At 38.5% G+C, this 20,062-nt stretch overlaps 1 protein-coding gene across 10 annotated transcripts in view; it reads right to left on the bottom strand.

Annotated features, from left to right (window-relative positions):
- DNM3 (dynamin 3) overlaps window positions 1–20,062 on the bottom strand; it is a 591,572-nt gene that overhangs the window by 385,944 nt on the left and 185,566 nt on the right. For all 10 annotated transcript variants that reach the window (XR_014293317.1, XR_014293318.1, XR_014293319.1 and 7 more), the window contains exons 5-6: window positions 10,165–10,263; window positions 9,427–9,587 (exon numbers count right to left, since the gene is read on the bottom strand). Coding sequence is in view for 7 of the 10 variants with exons in the window: in XM_082612946.1 (XP_082469072.1) it covers window positions 9,427–9,587; window positions 10,165–10,263 (260 nt within the window). In the remaining 3 variants the exon portion in view is untranslated. The remainder of the gene's footprint in view (window positions 1–9,426; window positions 9,588–10,164; window positions 10,264–20,062) is intronic.

The raw sequence follows: 20,062 nt of genomic DNA on the forward strand, positions 1-20,062 counted from the left end.
TTAGACCACCTGCCTGACTTCTCCTCTTGGGAGCATCAACCTCAGCATGTCTGAAATAAAGTACCTAATATTCCCTTCAGGGTTCTCCATTTTGATGACTTCGTAACAACCTGGGAACTTGGGAGTTATCCTTGACTTTACCACTCCACCACCCACCAGAGCTAATCTACCACCAAGTTCTCAATTTTCCAAAACATTTCTCAAATCTGCTTTCTTTTCCCATCTCCACTGGCCCTAACCGAGACCAAGCTGCCATCATTTCTCACTTTGACTCCTAAGTGGTCCTCTCATCTCTACTCTTGGTCTTCCTATCTGCAACCACCATAATCCTTTTTAATCCACAGATATGACTGTGTTATTCCCCTTCTCAGATTCCTTAAACAACTGACTCCCCACTGCTCTTAGGATAAGAGCCAAAATCCTTAACTTGGCCTACAAACACCGTAGGACCCAGCCACTGCCTGCATCTCCAAATTCATCTCTTACAACTCATTCCCTCACTCTCTGCCCTTCAACCATAATAATATTCCTTTCAATTCCTCAAAAATGTCCTGTTCTCTTCCAGTTTTTGCCATAGTAACTGGTTCAGGGTCAGAGGTGTTGGTGCACATTAAATCAGCAATAAGATTCTCTTAATTTCAAACACAGTATGAAGGTCCTTGAAGCAATAGAGAAACGGATTATCCAGGAAATGAAAGATTTTCAGTATAACATTTATTCAATTTTCAGTCAACCAGAATCAGTTAGGCCATAATTTAGGGGTCACCTGTAGTAACCAAATGGTCAATCATATCCATCCAGTATTCACAACTTAATTTATTCCTAACTTTATCTTTCTGATCATCTTAGTGATATTTCTCTAAGATTTTTTTTCTTAGACCAATACAGGCACGAAAGCAGCAATCAAAAAAGAATTTTACCAGAGCTAAATATATTGATAGACTATCATGGTTCTTGCATGACAAACCAGTCCTTCTCTAAACCATGTTCATAATTTTTAAATGACACAACTATCACTGCTTCATGGCTTCCAAATACTCACCTACCCTTAATTTAAAAGTACAAATTTCACATTAAAATAGAAGTACTATGTCGCTTAAAATAGAAGTACACCACTGTTTTTTATTTTCTAAAACTTCTTCAATTGTTTTGCCTAAATGATTCAGGTATAATGTAACAAGCAGCCTATTACTCTGTTAGCCTCTACTGACACCTTTTAGGAGGGAACAATCAGAACTTCTGATAATTACTTGACTAATTTAAGTTCATAGATAAAAAGTTACAAAGTGCTTTCTTTTTTTTAATCTTAATTAGAGTACAATTGCTTTACAATGGTGTGTTCGTTTCTGCTTAATAACAAAGGGAATCAGTTATACATATACATATGTCCGATATCTCTTCCCCTTTGCATCTCCCTCCCTCCCACCCTCCCTATCCCACCCCTCTAGGTGGTCACAAACAACCGAGCTGATCTCCCTGTGCTATGCGGCTGCTTCCCACTAGTTATCTATTTTACGTTTAGTAGTGTATATATGTCCATTCCACTCCCTCACTTTGTCCCAGCTTACCGTTCCACCTCCCCATATCCTCAAGTCCATTCTCTAGTAGGTCTATGTCTTTATTCCTGTCTTACCCCTAGGTTCTTCATGACATTTTTTTTTTAGATTCCACACATATGTGTTAGCATATGGTATTTGTTTTTCTCTTTCTGACATACTTCACTCTGTATGACAGACTCTAGGTCCATCCACCACACTACAAATAACTCAATTTCATTTTTTTTATGGCGGAGTAATATTCCATTGTATATATGTGCCACATCTTCTTTATCCATTCATCTGTTGATGGGCACTTAGGTTGCTTCCATATTCTAGCTATTGTAAATAGAGCTGCAATGAACATTGTGGTACATAACTCTTATCGAAGTATGGTTTCCTCAGGGTATATGCCCACTAGTGGGATTGCTGGGTCGTATGGTAGTTCTATTTTTAGTTTTCTAAGGAAACTCAATACTGTTCTCCATAGTGGCTGTATCACTTTACATTCCAACCAAAAGTGCAAGAGGGTTCCCTTTTCTCCACACCCTCTCCAGCATTTACTGTTTCTAGATTTTTTGATGATGGCCATTCTGACTGGTGTGAGATGATATCTCCTTGTAGTTTTGATTGCATTTCTCTAATGATTAAAGATGTTGAGAAATCTTTCGTGTGTTTGTTGGCAATCTGTATATCTTCTTTGGAGAAATGTCTATTTAGGTCTTCTGCCCATTTTTGGACTCGGTTGTTTGTTTTTTTGATATTGAGCTGCATGAGCTGCTTGTAAATTTTGGAGATTAATCCTTGGTCAGTTGCTTCATTTGCAAATATTTTCTCCCATTCTGAGGGTTCTCTTTTCATCTTGTTTATGGTTTCCTTTGCTGTGCAAAAGCTTTTAAGTTTCATTAGGTCCCATGTGTTTATTTTTGTCTTTATTTCCATTTCTCTAGGAGGTGGGTTAAAAAGGATCTTGCTGTGATTTACGTCATAGAGTGTTCTGCCTATGTTTTCCTCTAAGAGTTTTATAGTGTCTGCCCTTACATTTAGGTCTTTAATCCATTTTGAGTTTATTTTTGTGGATGGTGTTAGGGAGTACTCTAATTTCATTCTTTTACATGTAGCTGTGCAGGTTTCCCAGCACCACTTATTGAAGAGGCTGTCTTTCTCCACTGATATATTCTTGCCTCCTTTATCAAAGATAAGGTGACCATATATGAGTGGGTTTATCTCTGGGCTTTCTATCCTGTTCCATTGATCTATATTTCTGTTTTTGTGCCAGTACCATACTGTCTTGATTACTGTAGCTTTGTAGTATAGTCTGAAGTCAGGGAGCCTGATTCCTTCAGCTCCGTTTTTCGTTCTCAAGATTGCTTTGGCTATTTGGGGTGTTTTCTGTTTCCATACAAATTGTGAAATTTTTTGTCCTAGTTCTGTGAAAAATGCCAGTGTTCGCTTGATAGGGATTGCACTGAATCTGTAGATTGCTTTGGGTAGTAGAGTCATTTTCACAATGTTGATTCTTCCAATGCAAGAACATGGTATATCTCTCCATCTGTCTGTATCATCTTTAATTTCTTTCATCAGTGTCTTATAATGTTATGCATACAGGTCTTTTGTCTCCATACGTAGGTCTATTCCTAGATATTTTATTCTTTTTGTTGCAATGGTAAATGGAAGTGTTTTCTTAATTTCACTTTCAGATTTTTCATCATTAGTGTATAGCAATGCAAGAGATTTCTGTGCATTAATTTTGTATCCTGCTACATTACCAAATTCATTGATTAGCTCTAGTAGTTTTCTGTTAGCATCTATAGGATTCTCTATGTATAGTATCAAGTCATCTGCAAACGGTGACAGCTTTACTTCCTCTTTTCTGATTTGGATTCCTTATATTACTTTTTTTTCTCTGATTGCTGTGACTAAAACTTCCAAAACTTATGTTGAATAATAGTGGTGAGCGTGGGCAACCTTGTCTTTCTCCTGATCTTAGTGGAAATGGTTTCACTTTTTCATCATTGAGGACGATGTTGGCAGTGGGTTTCTCATATATGTCCTTTATTATGTTGAGGAAAGTTCCCTCTGCCTACTTTCTGGAGGGTTTTTATCATAAATGGGTGTTGAATTTTGTCGAAAGCTTTCTCTGCATCTATTGAAATGATCATATTGTTTTTCTCCTTCAATTTGTTAATATGGTGTATCACTGATTGATTTGTGTACATTGAAGAATCCTTGTATTCCTGGGATAAACCCCACTTGATCATGGTGTATGATCCTTTTAATGTGCTGTTGGATTCTGTTTGCTAGTATTTTGTTGAGGATTTTTGCATCTATCTTCATTAGTGATATTGACCTATAGTATTCTTTATTTGTGACATCTTTGTCTGGTTTTGGTATCAGGGTGATGGTGGCCTCGTAGAATGAGTTTGGGAGTGTTTCTCCCCTGCTATATTTTGGAAGAGTTTGAGAAGGATAGGTATTAGCTCTTCTCTAAATGTTTGATAGAATTTGCCTGTGAAGCCATCTGGTCCTGGGCTTTTATTTGTTGGAAGATTTTATTTATTTTATTTTTATTTTTTTTGCAGTACACGGGCCTCTCACTGTTGTGGCCTCTCCCGTTGTGGAGCAAAGGCTCCAGATGCACAGGCTCAGCGGCCATGGCTCACAGACCCAGCCGCTCCATGGCATGTGGGATCTTCCCGGATTGGGGCACAAACCTGTGTCCCCTGCATCGGAAGGCGGACTCTCAACCACTATGCCACAAAGGAAGCCCTGTTGGAAGATTTTTAATCACAGTTTCAATTTCAGTGCTTGTGATCGGTCTGTTCATGTTTTCTATTTCTTCCTGGTTCAGTCTCGGAAGGTAGTGCATTTCTAAGAATTTGTCCATTTCTTGCAGGTTGTCCATTTTATTGGCATATAGTTGCCTGTAGTAATCTCTCATGATATTTTGTATTTCTGCAGTGTCAGTTGTTACTTCTTTTTCATTTCTAATTCTATTGATTTGAGTCTTCTCCCTTTTTTTCTTCATGAGTCTGGCTAATGGTTTATCAATTTTGTTTATCTTCTCAAAGAACCAGCCTTTAGTTTTATTGATCTTTGCTATCATTTCCTTCATTTCTTTTTCATTTATTTCTGATCTGATCTTTATGATTTCTTTCCTTCTGCTAAGTTTGGGGATTTTTTGTTCTTCTTTCTCTAATTGCTTTAGCTGTAAGGTTAGGTTGTTTATTTGAGATGTTTCTTGTCTCTTGAGGTAGGATTGTATTGCTAACAACTTCCCTCTTAGAACTGCTTTTGTTGCATCCCATAGGTTTTGGGTCATCGTGTTTTCATTGTCATTTGTTTCTAGGTATTTTTTGATTTCCTCTTTGATTTCTTCAGTGATCTCTTGGTTATTAAGTAGTGTATTGTTTAGCCTCCATGTGTTTAGCCTCCATGTGTTTAGCCTCCATTGTTTAGCCTCCATGTGTTTGTAATTTTTACAGATTTTTTCTTGTAATTGATATCTAGTCTCACAGCGTTGTGGCCGGAAAATATATTTGATATGATTTTAATATTCTTAAATTTACCAAGGCTTGATTTGTGACCCAAGATATGATCTATCCTGGAGAATGTTCCATGAGCACTTGAGAAGAATATGTATTCTGTTGTTTTTGGATGGAATGTCCTATAAATATCAATTAAGTCCATCTTGTTTAATGTGTCATTTAAAGTTTGTGTTTCCTTATTTATTTTCATTTTGGATGATCTGTCCCTTGGTGAAAGTGGGGTGTTAAAGTCCCCTAGTATTATTTTGTGTTACTGTTGATTTCCCCATTTATGGCTGTTAGCATTTGCCTTATGTATTGAGGTGCTCCTATGTTAGGTGCATATATATTTACAATTGTTATATCTTCTTTTTGGATTGAAACCTTGATCATTATGTAGTGTCCTTCTTTGTCTCTTGTAATAATCTTTGTTTTAAAGTCTATTGTCTGATATGAGAATTGCTACTCCAGCTTTGATTTCCATTTGCATGGAATATCTTTTTCCAACCCCTCACTTTCAGTCTGTATGTGTCCCTAGGTCTGAGATGGGTCTCTTGTAGACAATATACACGTCTTGTTTTTGTATCCATTTAGCCAGTCTATGCCTTTTGGTTGCAGCATTTAATCCATTTACATTTAAGGTATTATTCGATATGTATGTTCCTGTTACCATATTCTTAATTGTTTTGGGATTGTTATTGTAGGTCTTTTCCTTCTCTTGTGTTTCCTGCCTAGAGAAGTTCCTTTAGCATTTGTTGTAAAGCTGGTTTGGTGGTACTGAATCCTCTTAGCTTTGCTTGTCTGTAAAGGTTTTAATTTCTCCATTAAATCTAAATGAGATCCTTGCTGGGTAATCTATGTTGTAGGTTTTTCTCCTTCAGCATTTTAAATATGTCCTGCCACTCCCTTATGGCTTTCAGAGTTTCTCCTGCAAGATCAGCTGTTAACCTTATGGGGATACCCTTGTTTGTTATTTGTTGTTTTTCCCTTGCTGCTTTTAGTATTTTTTCTTTGTATTTAATTTTTGATAGTTTGATTAATATGTGTCTTGGCATGTTTCTCCTTGGATTTAGCCTGTATGGGACTCTCTGTGCTTCCCAGACTCGATTAACTATTTCCTTTCCCATATTAGGGAAGTTTTCAACTATAATCTCTTCAAATATTTTCCTAGTCCCTTTCTTTTTCTGTTCTTTTTCTGGGACCCCTATAATTCGAATGTTGATACATTTAATGTTGTACCCGAGGTCTCTGAGACTGTCCTAATTTCTTTTCATTCTTTTTTCTTTATTCTGCTCTGCAGTAGTTATTTCAATTATTTTATCTTCCAGGTCGGATAAGATAACGGATAAGAAGAACTTATCCATTCTCCTGTCTCAGTTATTCTGCTATTGTTACGTTCTAGAGAATTTTTAATTTCATTTATTGTGTTGTTCATCCTGTTTATTTGCTCTTTAGTTCTTCTAGGTCCTTGTTAAACATTTCTTGTATTTTCTCCATTCTATTTCCAAGATTTTGGATCACCTTTACTATCATTATTCTGAATTCTTTTTCAGGTAGACTGCCTATTTCCTCTTTGTTAGGTCTGGTGGGTTTTTGCCTGCTCCTTCATCTGCTGTGTTTCTCTGTCTTCTCATTTTGCTTCAGTTACTGTGTTTGGGGTCTTCTTTTCACAGGCTGCAGGTTCGTAGTTCCCATTGTTTTTGGTGTCTGTCCCCAGTGCCTAAGGTTGGTTCAGTGTGTTGTGTAGGCTTCCTGTTGGAGGGGACTAGTGCCTGTGTTCTGGTGGATGAGTCTGGATCTTGTCTTTGTGGTGGGCAGGTCCACGTCTGGTGGTGTGTTTTGGGCTGTCTGTGGCCTTATTATGATTTTAGGCAGCCTCTCTACTAATGGATGGGGTTGTGTTGCTGTGTTGCCAGTTGTTTGTCATAGGGTGTCCAGCACTGTAGCTTGCTGGTCGTTGAGTGGAGCTGGGTCTTGGCATTGAGTTGGTGATCTCTGGGAGATTTTCGCCGTTTGATATTACGTGGAGCTGGGAGGTCTCTTGTGGACCAGTGTCCTGAACTTGGTGCTCCCACCTCAGAGGCACAGCACTGACACCTGGCTAGAGCACCAAGAGCCTGTCATCCATGCAGCTCAGAATAAAAGGGAGGAAAGAAAGAAAGAAAGAAAGAAGAAGATAAAATAAAATAAATTAAATTAAAATAAAGGTATTAAAAAATAAAAATTATTTTTAAAAAAATTTTAAGTAATATAAAAAAAGAAAAAGAAGAGAGCAACCAAACCAAAAAACAAATCCACCAATGATAACAAGTGCTAAAAACTATACTAAAAAAACAAAGAAAAACGGACAGACAGAACCCTAAGATAAATGGTAAAAGCAAAGCTATACAGACAAAATCACACACAAAAGCATACACATACACACTCACAAAAAGAGAAAAAGGGAAAAAAAATATAAATATCGTTGCTCCCAAACTCCACCTCCTCAATTTGGGATGATTTGTTGTCTGTTCAGGTATTCCACAGATGCAGGGTACATCAAGTTGATTGTGGAGATATAATTAGCTGCTCCTGAGGCTGCTGGGAGAGATTTCCCTTTCTCTTCTTTTTCGCACAGCTCTTGGGGTTCAGCGATGGATTTGGACCTACCTCTGCATGTAGGTCACCTGAGGGCGTCTGTTCTTCGCTCAGACAGGATGGGGTAAAAGAAGCAGCTGATTCAGGAGCTCTGGCTCACTCAGGCTGGGGAGAGGGAGGGGTATGGATGTGGGGTGAGCCTGCGGCGGCAGAGGCCAGCGGGACGTTGCACCAGCCTGAGGCATGCCATGCGTTCTCCCAGGGAAGTTGTCCCTGGATCACAGGACCCTGGCAGTGGAGGGCTGCATAGGCTCCTGGGAGGGGAGGCATGGATAGTGACCTGTGCTTGCTCACAGGCTTCTTGGTGGCGGCAGCAGCAGCCTTAGTGTCTCATGCCTGGCTCCAGAGTCCGCGCTGATAGCTGTGGCTCGTGCCCATCTCTGGAGCTCCTTTAAGCAGCTCTCTTAATCCCCTCTCCTCACGCACCAGGAAACAAAGAGGCAAGAAAAAGTCTCTTGCCTCTTCGGCAGCTCCAGACTTTTTCCCGGACTCCCTCCCGGCTAGCCGTGGCGCACTAGTCCCTTCAGGCTGTGTTCACGCAGCCAACCCCAGTCCTCTCCCTGGGATCCGAGGGAAGCCCGAGCCTCAGCTCCCATCCCCCGCCCATCCCAGCGGGTGAGCAGACAAGCCTCTCAGGCTGGTGAGTGCAGGTCGGCACCGATCCTCTGTGCTGGAATCTCTCCACTTTGCCCTCTTCACCCCTGGTGCTGCGCTCTCCTCTGTGGCTCCGAAGCTTCCCCCCTCCGCCACCCGCAGTCTCTGCCCGCGAAGGGGCTTCCCAGTGTGTGGAAACCTTTCCTCCTTCACAGCTCCCTCCCACTGGTGCAGGTCCCGTCCCTGTTCTTTTGTCTTTTTTCTTTTGCCCTACCCAGGTACGTGGGGAGTTGCCTTTGGGAGGTCTGAGGTCTTCTGCCAGTGTTCAGTAGGTGTTCTGTAGGAGTTGTTCTACATGTAGATGTTATTTCTGATGTGTTTGTGGGGAGGGAGGTGATCTCCACGTCTTACTCTTCCACCGTCTTGAAGCTCCCCTCCACAGTGCTTTTTGTGAGAAAAGCTGCTCACTGTTTGAGTCAATGTGATCAAATCTTGGGGTGGGAGCTCTACACTCAATGACAATGACTCTTAACTCCACTAAGGGCAGGAAAATATGTGGCCAAGCCTACTGAATGTTTATGCAAGAAATGTGTACGTGCGTGGGACGAGGGGAGGGAGAGGGCCTAATTCTATCTGTCACAGGGAAACAGATTATCTGGAAAAGCTTCTTAGAGGAATGTAGATCAATAATTGCTTATGTATTTTCAAGATTGTAAATTAAGGAACAAATGAATCCTAACAAAACCTTACAGAAAATTTAACCTAACCATCACAGACTGATATTTCAAAAACAAATGCCAAGAGACTGACTTTTCAGAGATATAAAAGTTTCACTCCTTAAGATAACTATATATTATGAGCAAACATGTGCTAAAATGTATTCCCCTGCTCACTGTTCCAAATAAATATGTATTTCTGCTTTGCGTGCTGTTTTTTCAATAATATTAAGGTGGAGTCTGGTCACTTAGAATAGTAACAGTCTGGATCCCAGTATTCATATTCATCTTTTTAATTTCTATCATTATGCTAAATGTCTTAGTTTAGAAAAAGAGTATAAAAATAAGAAATATGGATTCCAATAGTCATTTACATATTTTATCATTGTTCTTTTCACTTGAAGAAAACATCTTTACCTGATTAAGGACCTTCTGAAGGTGTGGGGTCCCCATCCGATCAGCAATATGTCTGTAAGCCGGGTGTGAGAGAAAAAATTTCCTTTCTGCCAACATGGCAGCCTTTATATCCTTCTTCCCATCTATGTCCTTCTGGCTCCTGTTTACCACCCCCACGTAACCTAAAACAAAACACACATCTATGGAGTTGGGACACCTTTGATTTATTCTGGGGAAATTCTAACACTCTTGAAGAGGCTGAATAAGAAAAAAAAATTATTTCAGGGCCTGAAGAATAGATCCCTTTACAAAACTTAGTTTGAGATATCAGTATTTAACAACGGCTGGATGATTTGGCTAACGTTGATTTTTTTAGCATTAACAAAATAATGTCCTTTGTCCTTAAAAGATCTGTGCATTTAAATAGAGTAAATCTCTAAGCCGTTTTGTCATATAGCAGGCAAGTAAATAATTCAGACTTAAACAGTATACATGTATGCAGTCTATGATGAATATTTATACCCTCCCTTCAAACACCTGCCTTTTCCTGTTTTCTTATTATTTGAAGGAATAGTTCTCCCTTTGGATAATTTTTAATACATCATTTGGGAACACCATGCCATTCCATAAAATGTTTAACTAATCATCAATCCATTCCTCCCAACTGTGGAGACGTTAAAATCCAGCTTCCCATTGTTTTCCCAGTTGTTTCTCTGCCACATCATCAAAGGAAGTCCTGTACAGGACACAGTACATTACCCCTGCGAAGCGGCAGCAGCTTATTCTCTAGGACATCCCTGGCATCCGTTCCCTCATCCATAAGATCCAGTTTGGTGATGACTCCAATGGTTCTTAGACCTGCAACACAAACAAACCCCACATTACACAATTTGCAGAATACTAACAAGTTTCAGAGACATATATGTCTCAATGCTAATTGCAAAGCACTCATGTCCTGGTTCTTTCCCTGTTCCTCTCCATTTACTTTGTTTTCTAATCCACTACTACCCCTGTCTGGTGAATGTCAATGGGTTGAGGCAGAGAGTTGCAAACCACCCATCCATAAGATAACTCTTGATTCAGGAGAGAAAAGAACAAATAGCTGCTTCACCAAAATACTTTTAAATGTATGAGTTTATTTTTGTACTATGCATACATGGAAATGATACATTTAAATTTTCCTCCCAGGGATTGCACACAATATGGATGTTTTAACTTTTTATGTATCACATTATTAAAAACAAAAAAATAGGCTACACATGGACCAATGATATGGGTGTGTCATAAACCAAAGCTTATTATTGATCCAATTCTGAGTACCTGAGGTCAAAAACATAAAAAGAAGAAAACTATGTATAGGATACCATCATCCCCAAAAACAAACTCGCAGAAAAGGAAATATGATTTAATAGAAAGAAGCCTGAAATAGGAATTCTGAGCCTTGGATTCTAGTCAAGGCAAGTCACTTAATTCTCCAGGTCTCAGTTTCCCTCATCTGTAAAATAAAGCATTGAAAATTATTTAATCTTAAAAGGTACTCCAACCACTAATTTTTTAAGATGGTGAAACTAAGCCAGAGAGAGATTAAATAACTTTCCCAAGGTCATATAAGAAGTGGATCTGGGCAGTCTGGTTCCAGAGTCCATGCTTTTAACCAATATACTGCTTATCGTGGTTAAAAAAAAAAAAAAATTTATTAAAAAGGCTTAAACCAAGAAAGTCAAAGAAAATAGGAAAGGAATGCAGAAAATTTTTGAGACTGTAAATCTAGCTGGATGACTGCTAACCAACTTAACATATCAGAGAAAGAGGAAAACTGCATCCAAGAAAGCCAACAAAAGGAGGCGTCTAGAAACTAAATAATTTACATCACAGCATCTCAGTAAGATTCAAGACCTGGGGGACAGAAAGCTCTGAAAACTATGGAGAGTGGTGGTGGCAGCTGAAGCTGAAAACAGAAGTACTGGATGGAATCAGTCAGATTTCCATGGGTAACATAGCTAGGAGCTGCCCTGGTCCATCCTGGCAGGACAGTGCAGGTTTACTCTCTGGAAAGACTGAACTAGAAAAAACTCTGAACTCATGGGTCCCTGGCCCAGTTTGGATGGATCTGGTATTAAAAGAGGATGATTAAGTAAAATATTACATAGAGAATGGCAGGGACGGCCCTCCCCAGGCCAGTTCCCTAATTTGACTTCAAGAAAGAGATGGCTGGCAGATTTTAACCCCCCAAGCAAGAGATTGGAACAATGGTCTGGGGATACTAACCATTCCAGGAGAAAAACATATATATTGATATTCGAAGGAACGATAATTAAAATAGTCCAATAAATCATTCTGCTGTGAAGTCTATCATTCCATAATTCAAGAACACTCACACAGAACTCCAACCACCTGATAATATTTCACCTTTAAATATGAATGGACAGCCAAGGAGATTCACTAATATGAGACCAAAACAAATAAACGTTATAAAGCTGAACTTAAAGAAAACAAAGATAATGCAAAATACAGAAGAAAACTATTATTTGTATTAATATCCTCAGAGAGAAAGGAGAGGTCATAGCATTCATGGGACAAAAATAGAATGCCATAAAAGGAAATTTTTGAACAAACAAAAATAATTTTCAATAATTAAAAATATGAGAGCAGAAATAATAATGTTGGAATACAAAGTTAGGAACCCCCCCCCCAGAAAACAAAAGAAAAAGAAGTAAATAATAGGAAAGGAAAAACTTTTTTAAAACTAGAGAAATGATTCAGAAGATACAACATCTGAATGATTGGCATTCCAATAAGAGAGAGAATGACAAACAGAAACAGTTGGGGATGTAGGGACATACTATTCAATAAGATGTCCTATAAGTGAAAGATGAATTTAGGAATTGAATTAACCCATCAAGTGCCCAACACAATATGAAAAACATACATATACATAACACACAATATGGCATATAAGTATAAGATTTCATAATACTGGGCACAAATAAAATATCCTAAAAAGCTTCCATAGAAGTTAAAAAAGTTATTAAAAAAAAAGTTTCAAGAATCATTACAGCATCAGTCTTCCCAGCAGCAAACTGGAAACTAAAATCCCACAGAGCAATGTTTTCAAAATTCTGAGAGAAAGATAATTTCTAGACTAGAATTCTAAACTACCAATAAATGTGACAGTAGAAAAAGATATTTTCAGACATGCAAAATCTCAAAATATTTTATCTCCCTTTCTCCTTTTTTTTTTGTGGGGGGGGAGGGACAATTACTAAAAGATGTGTTCCACCAAACATGGGAACAAACTAACCAAGGAGTAGACAGGAAATCCAGGAAGCAGGGAATCCAATCTAACCAGAAAAAGAAGGGAATTTTTAGGATGGTGTAGATCCCAGTTTAAGGCCAGGAGAGCAGTCAGTATCTATTAGAATAAGAGGACAAAGATTACTGAAGAGATATCTTCCCCCACCAAGAAAAGAAAATGAAAGTGATAGGATACTTAAAGCCTAATGCTTTTGAACGTATTTATTTATTTTTTTATTAGTTTCTGCTTTATAACAAAGTGAATCAGTCATACATATACATCTGTTCCCACATCCCTTCCCTCATGCATCTCCCTCCCTCCCACCCTCCCCATCCCACCCCTCCAGGCGGTCACAAAGCACCGAGCTGATCTCCCTTTGCTCTGCGGCTGCTTCCCACTATCTATCTACCTTACGTTTGGTAGTGTATATATGTCCATGCCTCTCTTTCGCTTTGTCACAGCTTACCCTTCCCCCTCCCCATATCCACAAGTCCATTCTCAAGTAGGTCTGTGTCTTTATTCCTGTTGAACGTATTTAGAGATTTAGACTTCTGTAGGAGAGGTTGGGAATGCACTGGTGACAGATACGTAGACTATGCAAACAAACAAAAAAAGAGACAACTATCAACCTCAAAGACAGCAGTATCACTCAAGAAAGGAAATTTAATCATAATTTAACACATGGTTCAGTTGTGAATATTTTTAGAATCATAAATATTCATTTAGCAAAATATGATATCGTTATATTAGTAGAATTGGGGAGGTAAGTGTATATATGGGTGTGTAAGTATATGTGGGTATGGGAGACAGCCAAATCCTTACATATGTAGGTAAATAACAAAAGAAAGTTAAAAGGGTTGAAAGTGATAGTCTCTGGAAAGCAGTAATCCAGAGTCAGGAGGAGTGGGCAAGGGACTAAAGGTTTTTATTAAAAGCCTTAGAGACTGGTTTTTCTGAAGTGATGTACATTTATAACATTAATAAAAATGAGTTAAATTTTAAAAGCATTTTCTTTACTACTCCCTATTTCTGAAAAGGCAGAAAAGTCTATGCTTATTGGTGTCCCAGAAATGGCCAATGAAATTATTTTCTTTTTCACTCTTAGTTATACAAGTAGGCAACTTAAATAATCAATGAATGCCTGCTGGCAGACTCAAGACCTACACTGTTAGATCTCAAAAAGACATTGCCTGAAGAGATTCAAAGGCAGCATGTTTTTAAAATCACTTCACTGGAAATATAAGGACGCAGATAAAAATAATAATAGAGACCATTTGTTGAGTCCTGATTATGTGCCAGACATAGACTTGAAACAACTCTGAGATAGGTACTATTATTTCTCAATTACACTTTCCTCAAAGTGAGACTTGGAAAGGAAAAATACACATGCCCAAAGGCTTGCAGGCTGTAGGGTGTAGAAGGCAGGCAACCTAATTCCATTTTTTTTTTTTTTATTGCGGTATGCGGGCCTCTCACTGTTGTGGCCTCTCCCGTTGCAGAGCACAGGCTCCGGACGCACAGGCCCAGCGGCCATGGCTCACGGCCCCAGCCACTCCGCGGCATGTGGGATCTTCCCAGACCAGGGCACGAACCCGTGTCCCCTGCATCGGCAGGCGGACTCTCAACCACTGCGCCACCAGGGAAGCCCCTAATTCCATTTTTAATCACTATATTTTTCTGCCTCTCAATTCTTAGCTAGATTCTACAAGTGATTAACTGTGTTATTCAGCAAGTTATTTACATCATCTGGGCCTGTTTATCTACACAACTAAAGGTTTAACTAGATGTCTCTTTCAAGTCCAGAATTCTGGGAAGGAGAACAACTTCCAGATTCAGAAGAGGTTATGTAGAGTAGTATGTAAAGTAAAAAGTAATGTAATAAAATTCTTGCCCTCCAACTAAAAGGAAAATTTAAAATAATACATTAAGAGTTAATAAATAATGTGGGGTACTGTGTTTCAATTATGTTTCTCTTCAGTAAAGAATAGCCACAATGATGAGTACTGACAAGTCCTGACAAAGACCTAGAAAAAACATACAAGCCACTTCAAAAATCTGATTCTTGGCTTCCCTGGTGGTGCAGTGGCTGGGAGTCCGCCTGCCGAAGCAGGGGACACGGGTTCGTGCCCCGGTCTGGGAAGATCCCACATGTCGCGGAGCGGCTGGGCCCGTGAGCCATGGCCACTGAGCCTGTGCATCCGGAGCCTGTGCTCCGCAATGGGAGAGGCCACACAGTGAGAGGCCCACGTACCGCAAAAAAAAAAAAAATCTGATTCTTATATATAGCATAGATCTAAGAGCATTGAGTCAAGGATTGGACTGTTTGGATTCAAGTCCCATCGGTTTCCCTTGTTAGCTCTGAGACATTAGTTTCCTCATCAGGTATAACCATATCAAAAAGGTAATCATCACAGTTTACATTTGATGTCTGGGATAATTATTAATCGCATCCCCTTTAACTCTCAAATGACTTCAAACAGAAGAATAAGTTACATGTTCACTCTAACTCATCAATAAAATGAGGAAATAACAAACCTATGTTTTAAAATTACATAATAGGACTTCCGGTTTCTGGTCCACCACGTAAGGGGCTTGGAAGTTGCCACTGTGTCCTAACAAGTGAACAACTGAAAAATTAACAATGCTTCTGAGATTCATCAGAGAAGTGAAGCCACAGAGCAAACCACTGTCCCCCAAATTTGGAGAGACAAATAGGTGAATACAGAAAATCACAACTTACTGGAGCAGAAATACAAAAGCAGAAAACTCTGTGGGAACCAGGGCCTAGGCAGAAAAACCTAAACTGTAATTGATGAATTGCTGGAAGCTCAGTGTGGGCAGTCAAAGAGTTAAAAACTCCAGGGGGACCCAGTCATAGAGGGTACCCATACTTTTGTGAGTTTTGCTTCTAGGAGCTCAACCAGCTTCTCACAGTGACTATCTGAGAAAAATCTCCCTGTGCTTCAGACAGGGAGAGAAAGAAACAACTTGATTTAAAAATGGGTGAAAGACCTGAACAGATATCTCATCAAAGAAGATATACAGGTGGCAAGTATGTATATGAAAAAGTGTTCCACATCATACACCATTAAGGAGTTGCAAATTAAAACAACAATAAGATATCACTGCACACCTATTAGAATGGCCAAAATCCAAAACACTGACAATACCAAATGCAGGCAAGAATGGGGAGAATGTTAGCAACTCTCGTTCACTGATGGTGGGAATGTAAAATGGTACAGCCACTTTGGAAGATGGTTTGTGAGTTTCTTACAAAACTAAACATAATCTTACCATATGATTCAGTAATTGTACTCTTTTGTATTTACCCAAAGGAGCTGAAAGCATGCCCATACAAAAACTTGCATACAGATGTTCATAGCAGCTTTACTTATAACTGCCAAACTTCAAAGCAACCAAGATGTCCATCAGTAGGTGAATGGATAAATGAACTGTGATATATCCAGACAATGGAATATTATTTAGTGCTAAAAAGAAATGAGCAATCAAACCATGCAAAAACATGGAGTAACCTTAAATTCATAATACTAAGTGAAACAAGACAACCTGAAAAGGCTTTATGGTGTATGATTCCAACAATATGACATTCTGGAAAAGGTAAAACTATGGAGACAATAAAAAGAATAGTGGATGCCAGCAGTCAGTGGAGACAGGGCAGTGAAAACTATTCTGTATGATATTACAATGATGGATACATGTCATTATTCATTTTTCCAAACCCATAGGGTATACACCACCAAGAGTGAACCCTAATGTCAACTCTGAACTTTGAGCATCAATGTAGGTTCATCAGTTGTAACAAATGTACCAGTCTAGTGGGGGATATTAATAGTTGGAGAGGTTATGCATGTATGGGGACAGGACATATATGGAAACTGTACCTTCTACTCAGTTTTTCTGTGAATATGTAAAATTGCTCTAAAAACTAAAGTCTATGAATTAAAGACAATTAAATAACATAACACAAGTAAAGTATTTGGTACATAAAAACCACTCAATAAATGAAAATTGTGATCTCACCAATTTTGTTTTTCATCACTACTCCCACTCTATTCCAGTCCTAAGCTCCTGTCACACTCAATAAGTTGTAGCTCTCCATGTGATCATGCATTCTTGCCTCTTCACCTTCACAATGCTATCCCTCTCAGTTTCAAGTATCCTTCCCTCTCTTCTTTTTTTGGTTATTTCCTACTCATCCTTCAAAATACTTTATAGGCCTCTCCTGCAGGTCCTTAATCAGGCTCCCACAAGTGTAAGTTTGGAACCTTTTCTCTGTGACTTCAGAGCTCTCTGCATACACTGAAATCATTGTTCTTATATGACACTAGGAATCTGCTTATTTGTCTGTCTCATCCACTAAAGCCATGATCTCTTCAAGAATAAGGACAACATCTAATCTACATATTCCAAGCAATTCATATAGGTGCCAAACACAGAGTGGGAACTCAATAAATGTTTATTTATCAAATGAATGAATGAGTAAAAAGCATGTTTACTTTTCTTAGGTTTAGATAAGAATTGAAATACAAATTCCAAAAAAGAAATATGATACCATTCTACCATGTTACCTAGGTTTGTTGTCAATACAGTGATTTTCCCATAAGAACACTGCCATTTCTTCCATTTATATAGGAAACTGAATTTTAAGTAGTGTGTTGTTTCATCTAATTAAGAAATGGGACAAAACCAAGCCACGAACCACATTAGCAGTTGCCAGAAAGGTAATCTGGAACACTGTGTACACTGAAACAGCAGCAATGAAAAACAAAATCAATGAAGAATTACTGTAAACATGTATACAGCAAAATTAAAAACAGACTTAGGAAATTAGATGTCCTTCAGTTAATGCATCTTTTTTGTTATTGTTTTGGGCTTTGGTGGTATTTGAGTGGGGGGTGGTTTGAAGTAAATGCTGTTCTTTCTGTTTGGCAAAGATTATGGAATATTTTACTTCTGAAAGCAATCTGTGATGAATAGGAATAATTTCATCTTTTTTTCTATAAGTTTTCCATTAACATTATTTTCCTGTTATTTTCCAACAGTTCTGAAGAACACAGTTCTCATTTTCAAAGTCATCAGGTAATATTACTGCATGTGATACTAGGTAAAATATTAAGTAAATAATAGAAAACATAAAAAATTACTGTTGCTATGGTAACAGAGACTATCTTGCTCACCGATTTATACCCAGAATCTAGCGCAGTGCTTGAAAGATTTAGTATTTGTGGAAGGAAGGGAGAGGAGAAAGAGAGGGTAAAGGGAGACAGGATATAAGAGAGGGAAAGGAAAAAGAATTACTCCAAAGATAAGAAAATTTAGGTATAGAGTGGTTCTTTCACTGAGAATCTGTACTCCAAAACAGACTAAGGCATGAAGGAACAAAAGAAAAAGATTCCACGTACAGTAGCTCCCACCCCCATCTGCAGTTTCACTTTCTACTATGATTTCATTTACCAGAGGTCAACTGTTGTCCAAAAATCTTAAATGAAAAATTCCAGAACTAAACACTTTATAAGTTTTAAATTGAGCACCATTCTGAGTAACATGATGAAATCTCCCACTATCTTGCCCCATCACCCTGGATGTTAATCATCCCTTTGTCCAGTGTATCTACCCATTAGTTACCTAGTAGCCCTCTTGGTTATCATATCGACTGTCACAGTATCTTGATGCTTGTGTTCAAGTAACCTTTATTTCACTTAATAATGACCCCAAAGCACAAGAGTACTGATTAGGGCAATTTGGATATGCCAAAGAGAATCTGTAAAGTGCTTCCTTTAAGTGAAAAGACACAAGTTCTCAACTCAATAAGGAAAGAAAAAAATCATAAGCTGAGGCTGCAAAGATCAATGGTAAAAATCAATCTTCTATTGAAACTGTGATGGAAAAAGAAATTCCTGCTAGTTTTCCTGTCACACCTCGAATATGTATGTATAGGGAAAAAACATAGAATATATAGGGTTTAGTACTTTCCACAGTTTCAGGCATCTCCTGGGGGTCTTGGAACATATACCCCATGTATTAGAGGGACTCCTGTATACTTAAATCTCCCTGCTTTTGCTCCACCAAAATCCATTTTCTTCCTCTTCCTTGGCACACAGCTTAACTATATTTTCAAATCTCCCTTACAATTGAGTTACAATCTCCCTTGTAATCTGCCAGTACTGAGTTCTAGCCAGTGGAAGTGGGTGAAGTGATATGTGCTACTTCTAGGCTTGATCTGTATAACTTCCCACATGTTCTCCTGCCAGCTCTTTCACCTTCCACTTGCTGGATCTAACCATAATAAGTCCCTAAGTCGCTATGGGTGACAAATATAAGTATCTGGGCATCTATGAAAGATGTCATAGACAAGAAACACCACACTACCCCACACTACCCTGAAAATCAACTCAGCATAGACATTTCTACTGTTTGCACCACTACATGTTTCAGTCTATTTATTACTGTATATCAGTACAAACAATGGTACTCTGAAGAAGAGAGCTGCCATAATGAAAACCTGGCTTAGTAAGATTAGGTAGCAAGGAAACAAGTATTGCAACATAGAAAGATGAAGATTCATGTTATACAGTAGCTGTGTATTTTGTAAACCCGCCTCATGTGATAAGTTGTAAGGCAGACTAAGTGCCTACTGAAAGGAGAAGCTATTGAAAAGGGCCTGGATGTTAATTTGTCTTGATTGTTCCTTGCTGCTTAAAGCAAGGTATTTAAGAAAGAGATGAGTTCACAAAAGAAATTTATCATTTTGCAAGCAGAAATAGAAAGGATTAGAGAGAAGCTAGAAATCTGGGTCTTTTAATGGCTGAAAAAGCCAATTGTTCTTGTAATTCAAATAAGAAAATAGACTGAAAAGGCTCTGAGCAGCAAACGTCCACTAAGAATTTCAGTTAAGCAAAGGAGCTCAGTAATTTCTCTTTCTAGCTTAAAAGCGTAATAGGGTTCAGACATACATTTCTGCTGTAAACTAGAAAACTGATAAAATATATAAAACAATTGTTTTCAGACATGAAATAATAGGTTGTACAGGACTATGATTCTTGAAAGAAGAGAAACAACAAAATAAGTCATACAATTATTCAATTACTACTTGGAGGCAATTTCTGGACAACGCAAGGAGGAAAAATCCAAAGAGATTCCAGCAGTCCTGCTTAGTTGAAGAGATATAGATTGGATTTCAAGGAGGCCAAGGCTGCTAGAATTTACAGGATCCTGTGCCAGATAAAAGGGAGCTATGAATAGAAAGAGCTCTACAAATGTGCATAGGGGTCTCCCCCAGTCTTTGAATGCATGCATGACTAAGGTAAAACTCCACAAGGCTAGGCAAAAAACAACTTCCAG

The sequence above is a fragment of the Mesoplodon mirus genome (genome assembly GCF_964341445.2).
Source record: "Mesoplodon mirus genome assembly, chromosome: 3".
NCBI lineage: Eukaryota > Metazoa > Chordata > Mammalia > Artiodactyla > Ziphiidae > Mesoplodon > Mesoplodon mirus.